The sequence below is a fragment of the Oncorhynchus masou genome, chromosome 23 (genome assembly GCF_036934945.1).
Source record: "Oncorhynchus masou masou isolate Uvic2021 chromosome 23, UVic_Omas_1.1, whole genome shotgun sequence".
Taxonomy (NCBI): domain Eukaryota; kingdom Metazoa; phylum Chordata; class Actinopteri; order Salmoniformes; family Salmonidae; genus Oncorhynchus; species Oncorhynchus masou.
The window spans coordinates 44,210,272-44,225,600 of record NC_088234.1 but is presented as its reverse complement, the minus strand read 5'-3'; the positions used below and the strand labels follow the sequence as shown (position 1 = coordinate 44,225,600).

The 15,329-nt window shown below is 46.1% G+C and overlaps 1 protein-coding gene across 2 annotated transcripts in view; it reads right to left on the bottom strand.

Annotated features, from left to right (window-relative positions):
• The window catches only part of LOC135510884 (tetratricopeptide repeat protein 7A-like), a 57,195-nt gene that overhangs the window by 40,325 nt on the left and 1,541 nt on the right, over positions 1-15,329 (bottom strand). The window contains exons 2-15 of one of the 2 annotated variants that reach the window (XM_064932193.1): positions 14,123-14,286; positions 12,212-12,380; positions 9,715-9,845; positions 9,440-9,564; positions 9,037-9,115; positions 8,675-8,844; positions 7,446-7,509; positions 7,141-7,278; positions 6,457-6,540; positions 5,770-5,874; positions 4,286-4,403; positions 3,859-3,916; positions 3,652-3,724; positions 3,369-3,529 (exon numbers count right to left, since the gene is read on the bottom strand). In XM_064932193.1, coding sequence (XP_064788265.1) covers positions 3,369-3,529; positions 3,652-3,724; positions 3,859-3,916; positions 4,286-4,403; positions 5,770-5,874; positions 6,457-6,540; positions 7,141-7,278; positions 7,446-7,509; positions 8,675-8,844; positions 9,037-9,115; positions 9,440-9,564; positions 9,715-9,845; positions 12,212-12,380; positions 14,123-14,286 — 1,639 coding nt within the window. The remainder of the gene's footprint in view (positions 1-3,368; positions 3,530-3,651; positions 3,725-3,858; positions 3,917-4,285; positions 4,404-5,769; positions 5,875-6,456; positions 6,541-7,140; positions 7,279-7,445; positions 7,510-8,674; positions 8,845-9,036; positions 9,116-9,439; positions 9,565-9,714; positions 9,846-12,211; positions 12,381-14,122; positions 14,287-15,329) is intronic. The other variant, XM_064932194.1, reaches the window with a different exon arrangement.

Sequence of the window (15,329 nt, the reverse complement as noted above, 5' to 3'; positions counted from 1 at the left end):
ATTCAGACTCCTTGACTTTAAAAAAATCATTTTGTTACGTTACAGCCTTATTCTAAAATGGATTACATTTGTCTTCACACAATACCCCATAATGACAAAGCGAAAACAGGTTTTTAGACATTTTAGCAAATTTATTGAAAAAATTAAAAACAAAAATACCTTATTTACATAAGTATTCAGACCCTTCACTATGAGACTCGAAATTGAGCTCAGGTGCAGTCTGTTCCCATTGATCATCCTTGAGATGTTTCTACAAATTGATTGGAGTCTACTTGTGGTAAATTCAATTGATTGGACATGATTTGGATTTGGATGCAGTCTATCACAGTGCCATCCGTTTCGACACCAAAGCTCCCTATACTACCCACCACTGCGCTTCATATTCACTTCATATTCTTCACCAAACCCACTGGTTTCAAGTCATCTATAAGTCTTTGCTAGGTAAAGCCCCGCCTTATCTCAGCTCACTGGTCACCATAGCAGCACCCCACCCCAAAAGCCAATTCCTACTTTGGCCGCCTTTCCTTCCGGTTCTCTGCTGCCAATGACTGGAATGAATTGCAAAAATCACTGAAGCTGGAGACTCATATCTCCCTCACGAACTTTAAGCATCAGCTATCAGAGCAGCTTACAGATCACTGCACCTGTACATAGCCCATCTGTAAATAGCCCATCCAATCTACCTCATCCCCATTCTGTATTTATTTATCTTGCTCCTTTGTACCCCAGTATCTCTACTTGCACATTCATCTTCTGCACATCTATCACTCCAGTATTTATTTACTAAATTGTAATTATTTCGCCACTACGGCCTATTTATTGCCTTACCTTCCTAATCTTACTTCATTTGCACACACTGTATATAGAATTATCAATTATGTTATTGACTGTACGTTTGTTTATTCCATGTGTAAATCTGTGTTGCTGTTTGTGTCGCACTGCTTTGCTTTATCTTGGCCAGGTCGCAGTTGTAAATGAGAACTTGTTCGCAACTGGCTTACCTGGTTAAATAAAGGTGAAATAAAAATTATTTTAAAAATAAGAATTTTTCTAAAACAAATTTATGGAAAGGCACACGCCTGTCTATATAAGGTCCCACAGTTGACAGTGCATGTCAGAGCAAAAACCAAGCCATGAGGTCGAAGGAATTGTCTGTAGAGCTCCGAGAGACGTTTAGAACCACCAAGACCCTTCCTAAAGCTAGCCGGCCGGCCAAACTGAGCAATCGGGGGAGAAGGGCCTTGGTCAGGGAGATGACCAAGAACCCGGTGGTCATTCCGACAGAGCTCCAGAGTTCCTCTGTGGAGATGGGAGAACCATCCCTACGGTGAAGCATGATGGTGGCAGCATCATGCCGTGGGGATGTTTTTCAGTGGCAGGGACTGAGAGACTAGTCAGGATTGAGGAGAAGATGAATGGAGCAAAGTACAGAGATATCTTTGATGAAAACCTGCTCCAGAGTGCTCAGGACCTTGGACTGGGACCAAGGTTCACCTTCCAACAGGACAACAACCCTAAGCACACAGCCAAGACAATGCAGGAGTGGCTTCGGGACAAGTCTCTGAATGTCCTTGAGTGGCTCAGCCAGAGACTGGACTTGAACCCGATCGAACATCTCTAGAGAGACCTGAAAATAGCTGTTTAGCAACGCTCCCCATCCAACTTGACAGAGCTTGAGAGGAACGGCAGAGAAGAATGGGAGAAACTTCCCAAATACAGATGTACCAAGCTTGTAGCGTCATACCCAAGAAGAGTCGAGGCTGTAATCACTGCCAAAGGTGCTTCAACAAAGTACTGAGTAAAGGGTCTGAATACTTACGTAAATGTGCTATTTCGGTTTAATTTAATTTAATACATTTGCACCAAGAAAAAACAAACGTTTTTGCTTCGTCATTATAGGGTATTGAGGAAAAACAACAATTTAATACATTTTAGAATATGGCTGTAACGTAACAAAATGGAAAAATTCAAGGGGCCAGAATACTTTCCGAATGCACTGTATGTGTCCCTGCCTGGGCTGAAAATACCCATTCTCTATTTCTCCATAACAACTGAGTGGAAAAACAACTGATGTTGACTGCTCCCTCCACCGATATGACCTCATGGTTACCGGGGTGATGGGCATTCCTGGCGCAGGGAGGGCTGTGATTGGCTGAGCCTGGCAAAGAGCTCTTAAATGGGTCAATGCAGTCAAGTGTCTCTATGGAGAAGATGTGTGTGTGTGTGTGTGTGTGTGTGTGTGTGTGTGTGTGTGTGTGTGTGTGTGTGTGTGTGTGTGTGTGTGTGTGTGTGTGTGTGTGTGTGTGTGTGGGTGTGCGTGCGTGCGTGCGCACGCATATGAATATGAGGTAGAGAGATCGCTACAATATACGCTTTAGATGATCCAGTATACAACCACAAATACAATATCAATGCATGTTTGATTTTCTCTGTCCTTCTTTGACTCCACTTCTCCCTTCACTGTTCCCTTTCTCTATATCCCACTCATGCATCTCTTATCTATTTTTCGCTGTGTCCCTCTCTGCCTCTTCTTGAGATCATGGAGACCAACACTGACCCCAAATGGTTGTTCTGTGAAGAACACGTGTATTAGATGGTTATTGCAGACGCTCAGGTGAGGTGGTACTGCAACCTACTATAAATGGCACGTGGCTATCAAATATCCATATTCTTCTAATAGAAAGAGGCAACACTGAGGCACGGGTCAATTGCATGGTGACATATGAGTATAATGCAGGGTGTCAGTGTATGTTTACTACTGCATAATATGTTCTGCTTCTCAAACAGAGAGGGAGTACTGCAACACCAACCTACATGGTAAAGTCAGTGCGGCAGTGTGAAAAGGGTAAAGGTAGTCTCCGCGGCAGTGCAGATGCCCGGTCTGGCACGTCTAAATAAAGCCTTCAGTGTGCGTGTGTGTGTGTGTGTGTGTGTGTGTGTGTGTGTGTGTGTGTGTGTGTGTGTGTGTGTGTGTGTGTGTGTGTGTGTGTCCGTCCGTGGTAAGACACCCTATCCCCACAGAAAGGTCCAGAGCACCCGTATGGGTGACACACACCGGAGCTGGCCTCACAGACAGACAGGCAGGTAGACAGACAGGCAGGTAGACAGACAGACAGACAGGCAGGCAGGCAGACAGACAGACAGACAGGCAGGCAGGCAGGCAGGCAGGCAGGCAAGCAGGCAGGCAGGCAGCAGACAGACAGACAGGCAGGCAGGCAGGCAGGCAGACAGACAATAAAACAGACAGGCAGGCAGGCAGACAGACAATAAAACAGACAGACAGACAGACAGGCAGACAGACAGGCAGGCAGACAGACAGACAGACAGACAGACAGACAGACAGAATACAGGAGAGAGTGGGGTACTACTTGAAGTTCTCGGGGTGTTGACTGAGGGCTAGTGTGAGGGTTTCCAGGGCATGTTGGTGGTGTTTCTGGGCGCTGAGCAGCAGGGTCAGCAGGTGGAGAGAGTGCAGGTCGTCCCCATGCAGAGACAGAGCCACCTGCAGGGGATCCATGGCAGCTGCCACCTGCACACACACACCCACAGTGAAGAACAGAAACCCAAGGACTAGAGAGGCATAAGATTCAAGATGGAGAACCACTAAGACGAGCCCTAATGGTGAGTGCGTGTGTGGCCGTGCTGACTGACCTGCCGTACAAGAGCCAGCTGGAGCGACAGGTAGAGGGCAATCTTAGCATCATTGGGGTCCAGTGCATAGGCTCTGCAGTAAAGAGGTCACACTCACTGACAAAGCAGAATAAACACACAAACTGTAGCGCACGCTGACTACAGAAACAAACACACAGGTTAAGACCAACCTAGACCGACAGAGAGAGGTTGGCAGTTGGTACATACTTTTGCAGATTTTGCAGCGCCCGTCTGTTGAACCCATCCCGCTGAGCTTTCAGAGTGGCTGGAGAGAGATTAGGTACAGAGGGACAAATCCATTAGTGGAAAACAAGACATTTTAGTGGACATTTTCTAATAGTAGATTATAATGAGGTTCGTGGTATTTTTTTTTCACACAGTTCTACTGTCTTTTGCACCATTGACTGTTCGTGAGTAACTCCTCAGATTCATCCATACACAGTTTACCTCTGAATTAGTGACGGCAAAGAGTGATGGGGATGGGGAATTAGGAAGGAAAACTATGGATCGTCAGGACAAGTGAGTTCAGTGGGATCTGTAAAGGGGCGTTTTCTCACTGTATCTGCACAAGGGACTCCGTTTGCTACAGGAAACCTATCCTGCCTCGACAGCAGCTCGCAGTGATGTCTCTTACCGTCAGAGGCCTGCAGACTGCAGCACAGCCCCACAGTCAGGTACGCACGGGGCAGGAACTCTGCCGCCTCCTCTCCCATGGACACCACACTCTGAGACAGGGCCTCTGCCTCCTCCAGCTATCACACACGCAGAGATAACAGTCAGACGCAGTATGGGTGTCTAGAAGTACAGTATCTAGTCTGCTGAAGTACTTACTATGGAACCAACTGTGAGCTCAAGGGTTTAAAGGCGTGTTCAGTTTGTCTTGTTTAGTGAGCTTTTCTATTCGTATAGCATAGAGAGTTCGTATCCGAAGGCCTGTATGGTAGGCAGAATGACATCGAGGGAAGAATGACATTAAATAGTGCTAAAAGGCAGTGTATGGTTAGTGTGAGGAGGACTCTGTAGATTCAGGTGAAGAACGACGCACTATAGAGTTGAGAGAGAAAAATGATGTATTTACCTGATTTGTTTGATATTAACAAATAGCAATTCATGCTTCACAAATTAGTCCCCCTCTAACAGCGCCAGGCTGCAGTCAGAGTGTGGCTGAGCAGGGCTGAGCTAAAATTCTCGCGATCCCTCTCTTTCTAGCTCTCCTCTCCCTGCTCTTCATCCTCCTCCTCCCTCGCGATCCCTCTCTTTCTAGCTCTCCTCTCCCTGCTCTTCATCCTCCTCCTCCTCCTCTCTCGCGATCCCTCTCTTTCTAGCTCTCCTCTCCCTCCTCTTCATCCTCCTCCTCTCTCGCGATCCCTCTCTTTCTCGGAATACGGATGCTATCAACAAAGTTCCATGAAATATTTTAGAAAACGGTTCAGTGCCATTATCCTGAGCTTCTGAAAGGTATTGAAAACAGGGGTGTGAAATCATTTTGAACCCTGTCTCTTTATGGAACAAATTACAATAATACTTGTTAAACAAAATCTCTTTCTCCGAGCAAAAATAATGATAGGAGTATAAAGGTGCAACATTTCCCAATATTATTTATTTTATACAGTCCTTGCTCGTCTTTATCGAGGGTGCCAATCATTTTGGACCCCACTGTATGTATGTATATATATATATTGGTCACTCCACTCCAACCAAGTAGGAGTCAAAGGTCCTCGAATCACTCCCAAAAGTCCCAGACTCCCAGACTTCCCAGTGCAAATGTGTTTCCATGGTCGGTTATTGGGTCCAGATGTATTGTCATTCGTTGCTCTGTGGTCCCACAGTGTCCTATTGTGATTACGGCTGTAAGCGCCTTAGTCTCTCGAGACACCCATGATCTCTAGCTCCTCTGTTGTACTGACAGATGTGCCATGCCGTCACGCGTCTCCTAATCCTACACCAACCCCCCCCCCCCCCATTGGAGGGGTGGGTAGGGCGTTGTTAGTGTGAAATAATGGGTGCAGCTATTCTGGATGGTGACAGACTTCCTGTATGGATGGCATGCATGGTATGTTGTGTACATGTATCGTGAAATAGAAAGAGTGCGTGTGTGTGTGTTTGTGTGTCATTCACCCAGTGCAGCTGGCCGATGCAGACTTTGGCAGCCAACATGGGCAGTGAGGGGTCCTCGGCTCTCATCCTGGCACACTCCTTGAGCACAGACACGGCGCCCACACCCTGTAAAACACAGACACACACACTCACATATTCATGCTTACACACACACACACACTCTCATACTGTAGACTAGTGATATAACAGGAGTATAGATCACACACACATTTACTATCCATATAGAGTAACACAGACACGGACTCATATAGGCCATTCATCAATGCACTACAAACACTATCACACACACGGCTGGCCCTAAAAAGAAGCGGATCTGATGACACTGAAGCCCCCCCCCCCCATCCTTATAGGGAACAGCCTATTTCCAGAGCTCTCCATTGATCTCCAGAGTCGCCTCGTCCTGCAGGCAGCCAGGCAAAGGAGAAGATCAATCCTCCTGTTTCACTCAGATTCCAGAACTTTCTATCTGTGTCACACTACTCGTCATCGCCCAATGAGCGCTCGCTCCGTCAGCGCTATCGCACACGCAACCTCACAGCAACATTTAGAGGATGAGTGATCCTATATGATTGCGAGCAGGTAGTGGTGCCAGTAGGTTAGAAAGTGTGTGTGTGTGCACGCGCTTGTTTGTGTGTCTGTGCATGTGAATGGTGGGGAATGTGTGAAAAGATACGACCATAAGCTCACCTTCCCACACGCCATGAGTGACAAGCCCAACTGGTGCCAGAGGTGGAACTCATTAAACGAGAACTTCATGGCCCGCTCCAGGCACTGGAGAACACATACATACGTGCAGGAACACAAGACACACACACACACACACACACACACACACACATTTCAGCTCGCAGGGCAGACGTATCAACACACGTTGTTGAAGAAGAGTGAGGTTGAAGGTTGAGGGCTTGGGGTTAAGTGAAAGAGCTCTAAGTAGCAAGCTCCACACTGTGACACCTATGAGAGGGAGGAAGTTAGCCAGGCAGACAGACATAGCCAGCGTCTATTGTTAGCTACAGCCTAGTGGCGCCCCGCATGGCCCCACACGTGAGAGGGTTCACCTGTTTGCCAGTGCTCACTCTCATTCACCTGGAGAAAAATGGCTGCCAACCTGAATGCAAATAGAGAGAAGACTGGGTAAGCCAGAGAGACAGAGAATAAGAGAGAGAGAGAGAGGGGGAGAAAGACAGAAAAGGATACAGAGAAAGACAGAGAAAGAAAGAGCACAAAACCCTGCTTGAAAGTATCTGACACAACAGGGGGCATTACAAAGTTGCCAGGCAAAGGCTTTCCCTTCACATAGTGTAGAGCTAATTCTGTTGAAGTATCTCCTATCCTCCTTTCAGCCTCCAGTGTTTTTCGAGGCAGGCTCACCTCAGAAAGCATGGCATACTGCCCCCTCCTGGCCATGCCGATGCTCAGCAGGTCGTAGACCGAGGTGGCGTCCTGCAGACTGGTCTCCTGTGCCTCCTTATGGTCGGGCGCTCGGCTGATGACTGCATCTCCGCTGGCCTATAGGGGGAGTACAGATTCAGGATCAGATTCAACACAAGTCTGTTGCAATAGTAGGCCTATGAAGTGCCTTTAATCTGCTAGGGTCCTTTCCTTTACCTGATTTGACAGGACCAGTGAAAGCTAGCCTTACACCTGTCAAAGCCTTTTTAAAATCAATGTCTCACCATGGATTCTGTGATGAGCAGCAGGAGGACTGCCTCCTCGACCACGTCCTGGGGACAGAAGACACTGCGAGGAGACACAGGAAATAGGAGCAGGAAGTGACGAGTAACGCAACAGCCCCATTCCGTTGGCTAGATCACGGGGAGTGTCCTGTTTCCACTTCACCTGCTGGTGGTGTAACAAAACCCTCTGACCACCCCTACAGTATCACAGCATGCCGCTCTCTCGGGTGTCTCTCACCCGCACAAAATGTGTAAGTGTGCGTGTACCTTTTTATTTTATTTTACCTTTCTTTTACTAGGCAAGTCAGTTAAGAACAAATTCTTATTTTCAATGATGGCCAAGGAACAGTGGGTTAACTGCTTGTTCAGGGGCAGAATGACAGATTTGTACCTTGTCAGCTCGAGGATTTGAACTTGCAACCTTTCACTTACTAGTCCAACACTCTAACCACTAGGCTACCCTGCCGCCCCGCTACATGTTTGCCCCCTTCCTTGGTCCCTCTCTTTTTTTCTCTGGCACCTTCCCCATTCTTCCCACCAATCAGTTGAACCAACTCACTCTCTCACTCTCCTTCGATCTTGACTGCTCTCTGGCTGATCCCCTGACGTACCGACTAAAGATACAATTACAAGACACTATCGGGGCACTTCTAAAGGAGGAACCCGTGACAACGGATCGGGCATACAACAACAGCAACCTTATTTCCCAGAGTGCATTCTCCATTCCTGCTCTTGTGTTCTCACTCACGCACGTTGTTTGGGGCGCAGCATTCGATATCCTCTGAGGATGGCGCATACCAATAAGATCTTATATGAGATCCTCTGGAACAGCCAAAGGTAAGTCCCTGACAAAGCCTCTAAAAACTCCACACAGGAAACACGAGTCCACAGAGTTCCGAGCCAATGGGAGTCAGACTGTGGTGAGATCAAGTCATGTTCCACGTGTGGGTTTTGTATGACCGGAATGGTGGACTGGGCCTCTATGAAGGTCTGTCTTGTCGAAGCTCTGGGACTATTTAAGGTTCAACGGTTCAAGCAGGGTCACACACATCTCCCTGTATGGGAATGTGAGCTGATCTCTCAAGCCAGTGGTGAAGTTAAATAATTGAGCAATATCAGCGGAATAATGCAATTACACATGAACAGAAAAGGAAGGGGGGTGGGGGGGGGCGAGAGACAGAGGGAAAGAAAGAGAGGAGGGAAAAGAAGAAAAGAGGAGAGCTACAGACCTGTCAGTACTGTAGCGCTGGGGTGGTTTGGAGGAGGGGTAGATGGCGTCCTTCGGCCCGGCGTTCCCTTCTCTCTGCAGCCAGGCGGAGGGTGGGAGGGACATGGGGGCCCAGTAGCTGTCCTCACTCACCGAGCTCAGCAACACCTCAGCCAGCTTCCGCGCTGCAGCCTATGAGGCACATTAATTAAACATGCCATACAGCGCCCGGAAAATATAACTAGGGCACAACTAGGGCCAGGACTGTTTCCTGACTAAGTCAAGTCGTGTTGTCAGGAAAACCTCCAGGCCGTAAAGGTAAAATACATATAGACAACCGGTGATTTGTCCTGCTAAATAGGTGACAATGTGAGCCCTCCTCACCTTCCTGAAGCTCTGGGAGCCTCGAGACTCCACCACCCCGAGGACCCTACGCAGCTGGTGGGCTCCCTGGGCCAGGTGACTGACAGACAGACAAAACAGACAGAGACATGCAGACAGACAAAACAGACGGACAGACAGACAGGGTGTTCAGTGCCTTGGGCCTTGTTGGTCAGTGCCAGCAGCATAGCATGCTGCTCCATCTACGCATCAATGAGTGGCGCACCGGAGCTCAATCCCGCCACTACAAACAATGACTCTGTCCTATCTGAGGTGCAATACTGAAACCTACTGGTCAAAAACAAAAGTGTCACTTGCTGTGGCTGAACTCACAACGCACTGCTCCAGACAGGAAGAGAGCGAAGCTTCCACCATCTTTGACTGCTCTACCGGACCATTTACTCACCCCCTATGTAGCAGACACAGGTACGCACTCTGTAGCGCCGCCTGCTGGAAGAAGCCCAGGTCAATGTCCAGTGGTGGAGGGGCCAAACTGGCCTTAACTACTTTAGAACTAGGGGTGACCACCATCTGCCAACACAGTAACAACTTCAGTTGGTAAACACATACACCAAGTGGTTTTGTGCCGCTTTGTATCATGAAATAACATGTATTATCTGCATTGGGGGTAAAAAAAAAACACACACAAAAAAACAAGCAAAAACACACAGACACACGCACCTTATCGAGCTCTTGCAGGTAAACGAGAGCTGTGTCACAGGCCCTCAGGTAACAGGACAGACATTCCTCCTCTCGCTCAGACAGACGGACGCGGGAGGCAGCTGACACTGCCTGGTGGTCCAGGGACAGACCTGAGAGAGAGAGAGAGAGAGAGAGAGAGAGAGAGGGGAGAGAGAAATACAGAGAGATACAGAGAGATAAAGAAAGAGAGAAAAACATTTGACACAGAAAACAAATAGCACTGTTGCTTGTAGGAAGACGCCGGCTTGTTTTGCATGGATGATGTGTAATTTCGAGACAATGAGTGTATGGGAGGATGAGCTTGGGACAGATGGCCGGAGAGAGAATATGGTTATTAGTATAAATAAATAGAGTGAGACGAGACCTCCAGGATTGCAGGGAGGACACGACCAGACAACAGCCTTAATCAAATAAGGAGCAGCTGCCAATAGACAAGACCTCATCTAACAAATATTCCTATCTCATAACATTAACAAAACAATATTATGGAAACCTTGGAAGGAGGTTGAGAAACTATGCAATGTCAAGCCCTGTACATAGCTGAGTGATACCCATCAGATCTTCTCTTTAAGAATATTGGCTTGACTCTAGTATTATTCTACTAACATTACTTATAGTCCATTATGGTTTATTTAATGGTAGACGTCAACAAGGCTGCTTCATGAAATCTTCCCTTCAATCTAAGCAGCAGACACTGTGATGACGTTGACGTGTCAACGACCAGGAAGCTATGACTGGTTTGAATGTAATGCATCTCATGATGATGATGTGACGCTTCTCAAACACAATTATCCAGACATGGACCAGCAGTGTGTTGTGTGTGACAATGGACAACGCCCTCTGTTTCACTGTGTGTGTGTGTGTGTGTGTGTGTGTGTGTGTGTGTGTGTGTGTGTGTGTTCATGTGGAAACTCTGCCTAACAAAACTCATAGTTCCAGTCCAACTATATATAGATGGTTCCCTAGAGACATCTTTACTGCATTACTTGGACTCAAATCTGAGTAAGTTCCCATTTGATTTGTAATCACTTCCCAGAGAAGTCTTAAACCAGGAAGTGATTTGAAGAACGAACAGACACAAAGACACACACACATAACAATACCTTTGGAAAGTGAATCAACGCATAGCAATCTGTCAAGTCAAATTTCCTCCCTCATGTAAATGAACACATGGCCAACGCTTCCTTTCTTTCACAGCCTAAAGGAGAAAACTCACCAGACCGATTGTCGGCCTGTACGGTAGGGGGCCGTTCATTTGCCATTCATTCGCTTGCTGGCGGTTCGGTCTGTTATAGGGTCCTCCTGCCGGCACTCTGTTCAGAGGTGCTAAGTACTCTCGGCCGGTAGACACTCGACAATCTTACTGGTCTGTTCGTGCCTTTGGAGTAAAGATTTCACTACATTCATATCAACATACCTGAGATACTGATCTCTCTAATCAAGCAAAGGTTTTCCAGGCATATTTCATTCTCATGATTGTATTCAGACATCCTAGAAAGGGCGACTTCTAAAACCATACACGGTTATAGTCATCACAGGCCTATAATAACTCCTACCGTGGGGATTAGGAAATAGATCATTAAGTACATTTATGCACAGTGCTGTTCAACTTGAGTGTTTTTCAGGGAAACGTGCTAGTCTGCAGGCTTTGGCTGTCTCTTTGTCTAAATCGTGGGGAGAGAGAATAATGCCAGTATGCAAATCATATTTGAGATCCATGTAATCATTACACAGTACAGACGGAGACTAAAACCAGATACCTGATTGAAATAATCATCATTTGTAGCTCTGGGCTTGTAATTATAAAGCGTTTCAGAGTAGGTTTGGTGATCTAGGATCAGTTTTGCTATTTAGATTATAATGAATGGACAGAGGGGGGACCTGATCCTAGATCAGCACTCCTACTCAGATGCTTTATGAAAATAGGCCCTGGTCCTTCCTTTAGTTTGTGCATTGAGTGTTCATGGATGGGCAACTGGCAGCCTGCAGGCTGCACAATTTTGAAGGCCCTCGGATCAATTGGCTGACAGCCGTGGTATATCAGACCGTATACCACGGGTATGACAAAACATTTACTCTTACTGACCTAATTTAAGCTGGTAACCAGTTTATAATAGCAATAAGGCACCTCAGGGTGTGGTATATGGCCAATATACCATGGCTAAGGGCTGTCTCCAGGCACTCCGCGTTGCGTCGTGCTTAAGAACAGCCCTTAGCTGTGGTATATTGGCCATATACCACACCCCCTTGGGCATTACTGCTTAAGTAATAATGATGAGTTCAGCTTTTTTGTGGCCCCCACCCCCATCAAAGATGCACATCCCTGATATAGGTCATATTCAGGTCAACATTTCAGGTAACACAGAATGTTTAGTCTGTCTTCTAAAATATTTCCATAACTAAATACCACACAGGTTAAACATTGTGTTTTCCATATACAATACCACCCAGTATTTGCTTATGAAAGGATTGGTACCTTTGATGACAAAGGCCTCTGCGAGCAGACGCAGGTGGTAGACGGGCTGCTCGTCCCCCGTCAGCTCGTCTATGCCCACCCTTGCACACATGCCCTGGGCATCACGGTAATGGCCCTGGACATAGTGTATTTTGGCCATCAGGAGAAGAGCCTCATTCAGGTGCCTGGGCTATTTGGGGACATACAGAGAGAGAGACACAACACGAAGGCTGTTTCGAGAGGCGAAGTGAAGGGTAACACAGAGAACACAGGTACATACTGTATACAATGCATTCGGAAAATATTCAGAACCCTTCCCTTTTCCCACATTTGTTACATTACAGCCTTATTCTAAAATTGATTTAAAAAATTATAATAATCCTTCTACAATCCATCTACAACCAATACCCTATAATGACAAAGCAAAAACAATTTTTTTTTTTTTTTTGGTAATTTATAAAAGATACAAATTAGAAATACCTTATTTACATAAGTATTCAGACCTTTTGCTATGAGACTCAAAGTTGAGCTCAAGTGCATCCTGTTTCAATTGATCATCTTTACCTGTGGTAAATTCAATTGATTGGACATGATTTGGAAAGGTACACCCCTGTCTCTATAAGATCCCACAGTTGACAGTAAATGTCAGAGCAAAAATCAAGCCATGAGGTGGAAGGAATTGTCCCTAGTGTTCCGAGAGAGGATTGTGTCGAGGCACAGATCTGGGGAAGGGTACCTAAACATTTTTGCAGCATTGAAGGTCCCCAAGGACACAGTGGCTGCCATCATTCTTAAATGAAAGAAGTTTGGAACCACCAAGACTCTTCCTAGAGCTGGCCGCCCAGCCAAACGGAGCAATCAGGGGAGAAGGGCCTTGGTCAGGGAGGTGACCAAGAACCCGATGGTCACTCTGACAGAGCTCCAGAGTTCCTCTGTGGAGATGGGAGAACTGTCCAGAAGGACAACAATCTCTGCAGAACTCCACCAATCAGGCCTTATGGTTCAGTGGCAAGATGGAATCCACTCCTCAGTAAAAGGCACATGACAGCCCGCTTGGAGTTTGTCAAAAGGCACCTAAAGGACTGTCAGACCATGAGAAACAATAATCTCTGGTCTGAAGAAACCAACATTGAACTCTTTGGCCTGAATGCCAAGTGTCACGTATGGAGGAAACCTGGCACCATCCCTACGGTGAAGAATGATGGTGGCAGCATCATTTGTGGGGATGTTTTTCAGTGACAGGGACTGGGAGACTAGTCAAGATCAAGGGAAAGATGAACGAAGCAAAGTATAGCGAGATCCTTAATGAAAACCTGCTCCAGAGCGCTAAAGGGGCCAAGTTTCACCTTCCAACAGGACAATGACCCTAAGCACACAGCCAAAACAAAGAAAGGAGTGGCTTTGGAACAAGTCTTTGAATGTCCTTGATTGGCCCAGCCAGAGTCTGATCGAACATCTCTGGAGAAACCTGAAAACAGCTGTGCAGCATCGCTCCCCACCCAATTTGACAGAGGTTGAGAGGATCTGCAGAGTCTCCAAATACAGGTGTGCAAGCTTGTAGCGTCATACCCAAGAAGACACAAGGCTGTAAACGCTGTCAAAGGTCCTTCAATAAAGTACTGAGTAAAGGGTCTGAATACTTATGTAAATGTGATATTTCAGTATTTCTAAAAACCTGTTTACGCTTTGTCATTATGGGCTATTGTGTGTAAATTGATGAGGAAAAAACAATATAGTCCATTTTAGAATAAGATTGTAACGTAACAAAATGTGGAAAAAGGCAAGGAGCCTGAATACTTTCCAAATACACTGTATAAAGAATAGACTGACTGGAAACATGGTGAAACAAGTTAACGAGATAGAAAGCTAAGTAGAATAGGAGGAAGTAAGATGTAGAGTGAGGTGACACAGAGGGGAGATGCTCAGACCGACCCCCAGGAGCCCCCTGCTCAGGATGGAGTTGAGGTAGCCCTTTGACCGGGACAGTTTGGGCTGGTTGATGTCCGTCAAAGGCGTAGCATTGCGTAACAGCCTCAGGTTGTCCTGCAGACACTCCTCCAGCAGGGCCTCTGCCAATAACAGCGTCCCATAGTCATCTAGAGGAGGGCACAGGGAAATAGGACAGAATTCAGAGTAGTGAAAGGGGTTGGTGGGCTGAGTGCAGAGTGGGAGTCCAGGGTCAGGGGTCAGCTGCTTTGGGACACAAAATAAACCCAGCCCAATCCATCATAGCATAATTTCCCACAAGCCCCCCGAGAGAAGGGAGAAAAAAACACCAGGGGAGCCTAAAACTGAAGTCACTGGATGGCAATAAAAGTCACTTGCAAACACATTCTGGATTAGAGCCTTCCTGATTGGTCCAGCTCTCACTCCTCTCCCGTCTCTGGTGGTGTGTTCTGATGCCAAGTCTGTGACTAGAGTATATGTCCTCTGACATACTGTAGCACCCCATGCTTATGAGACTGGCCCAGTCAAGGTTTGTCACTGAAAGGGAGGATAGGGGCTGGAGAATGTTTAATGTGATGTACAGGGTTCGGGATGAACTGATTACATGTCAAACAGTTACATATAATCTGATTACAAAAAAACGGTACCTGTAATCAGTTACGTTACCAGCAAACATATTGTAATCAGATGATAGATACTTTTGAAAAAAATCATAATTACTTCTTGGATTACTTTTAAATGCACAAATTATGTTTGTGAAAAAATACATTGACACCTTTTTGTTTTCTCAATGACATTCAATTCAGCATTGAAAAAAGGCCACCTGTGCGAATCTGACCACAAGTCAGAGACCACTATAATGACACACCAAATATGTTTGATGGATCATTTTTGTCTTCTAATGCCTCTTAAGGGAAAAGTAATCCAAAAGTAACGGAAAGTTATCAGATTACATTACTGTGAAAAGTTATGTTACTGATTACAATTTTGAACAGGTAACTAGTAACAGATTATATTTAGAAAGTAACCTACCCAAACCTTGTGACGTGCAGTATTTATTTTGCATTTGTATTTCAACTTCATTTAACTAGGCAAGTCAGTTAAGAACAAATTCTTATTTTCAATGACGGTCTACTAAATTAAGAATATGGTGTCATAATGCATAAAACAAATAATTCTGCTCTCTAAAACA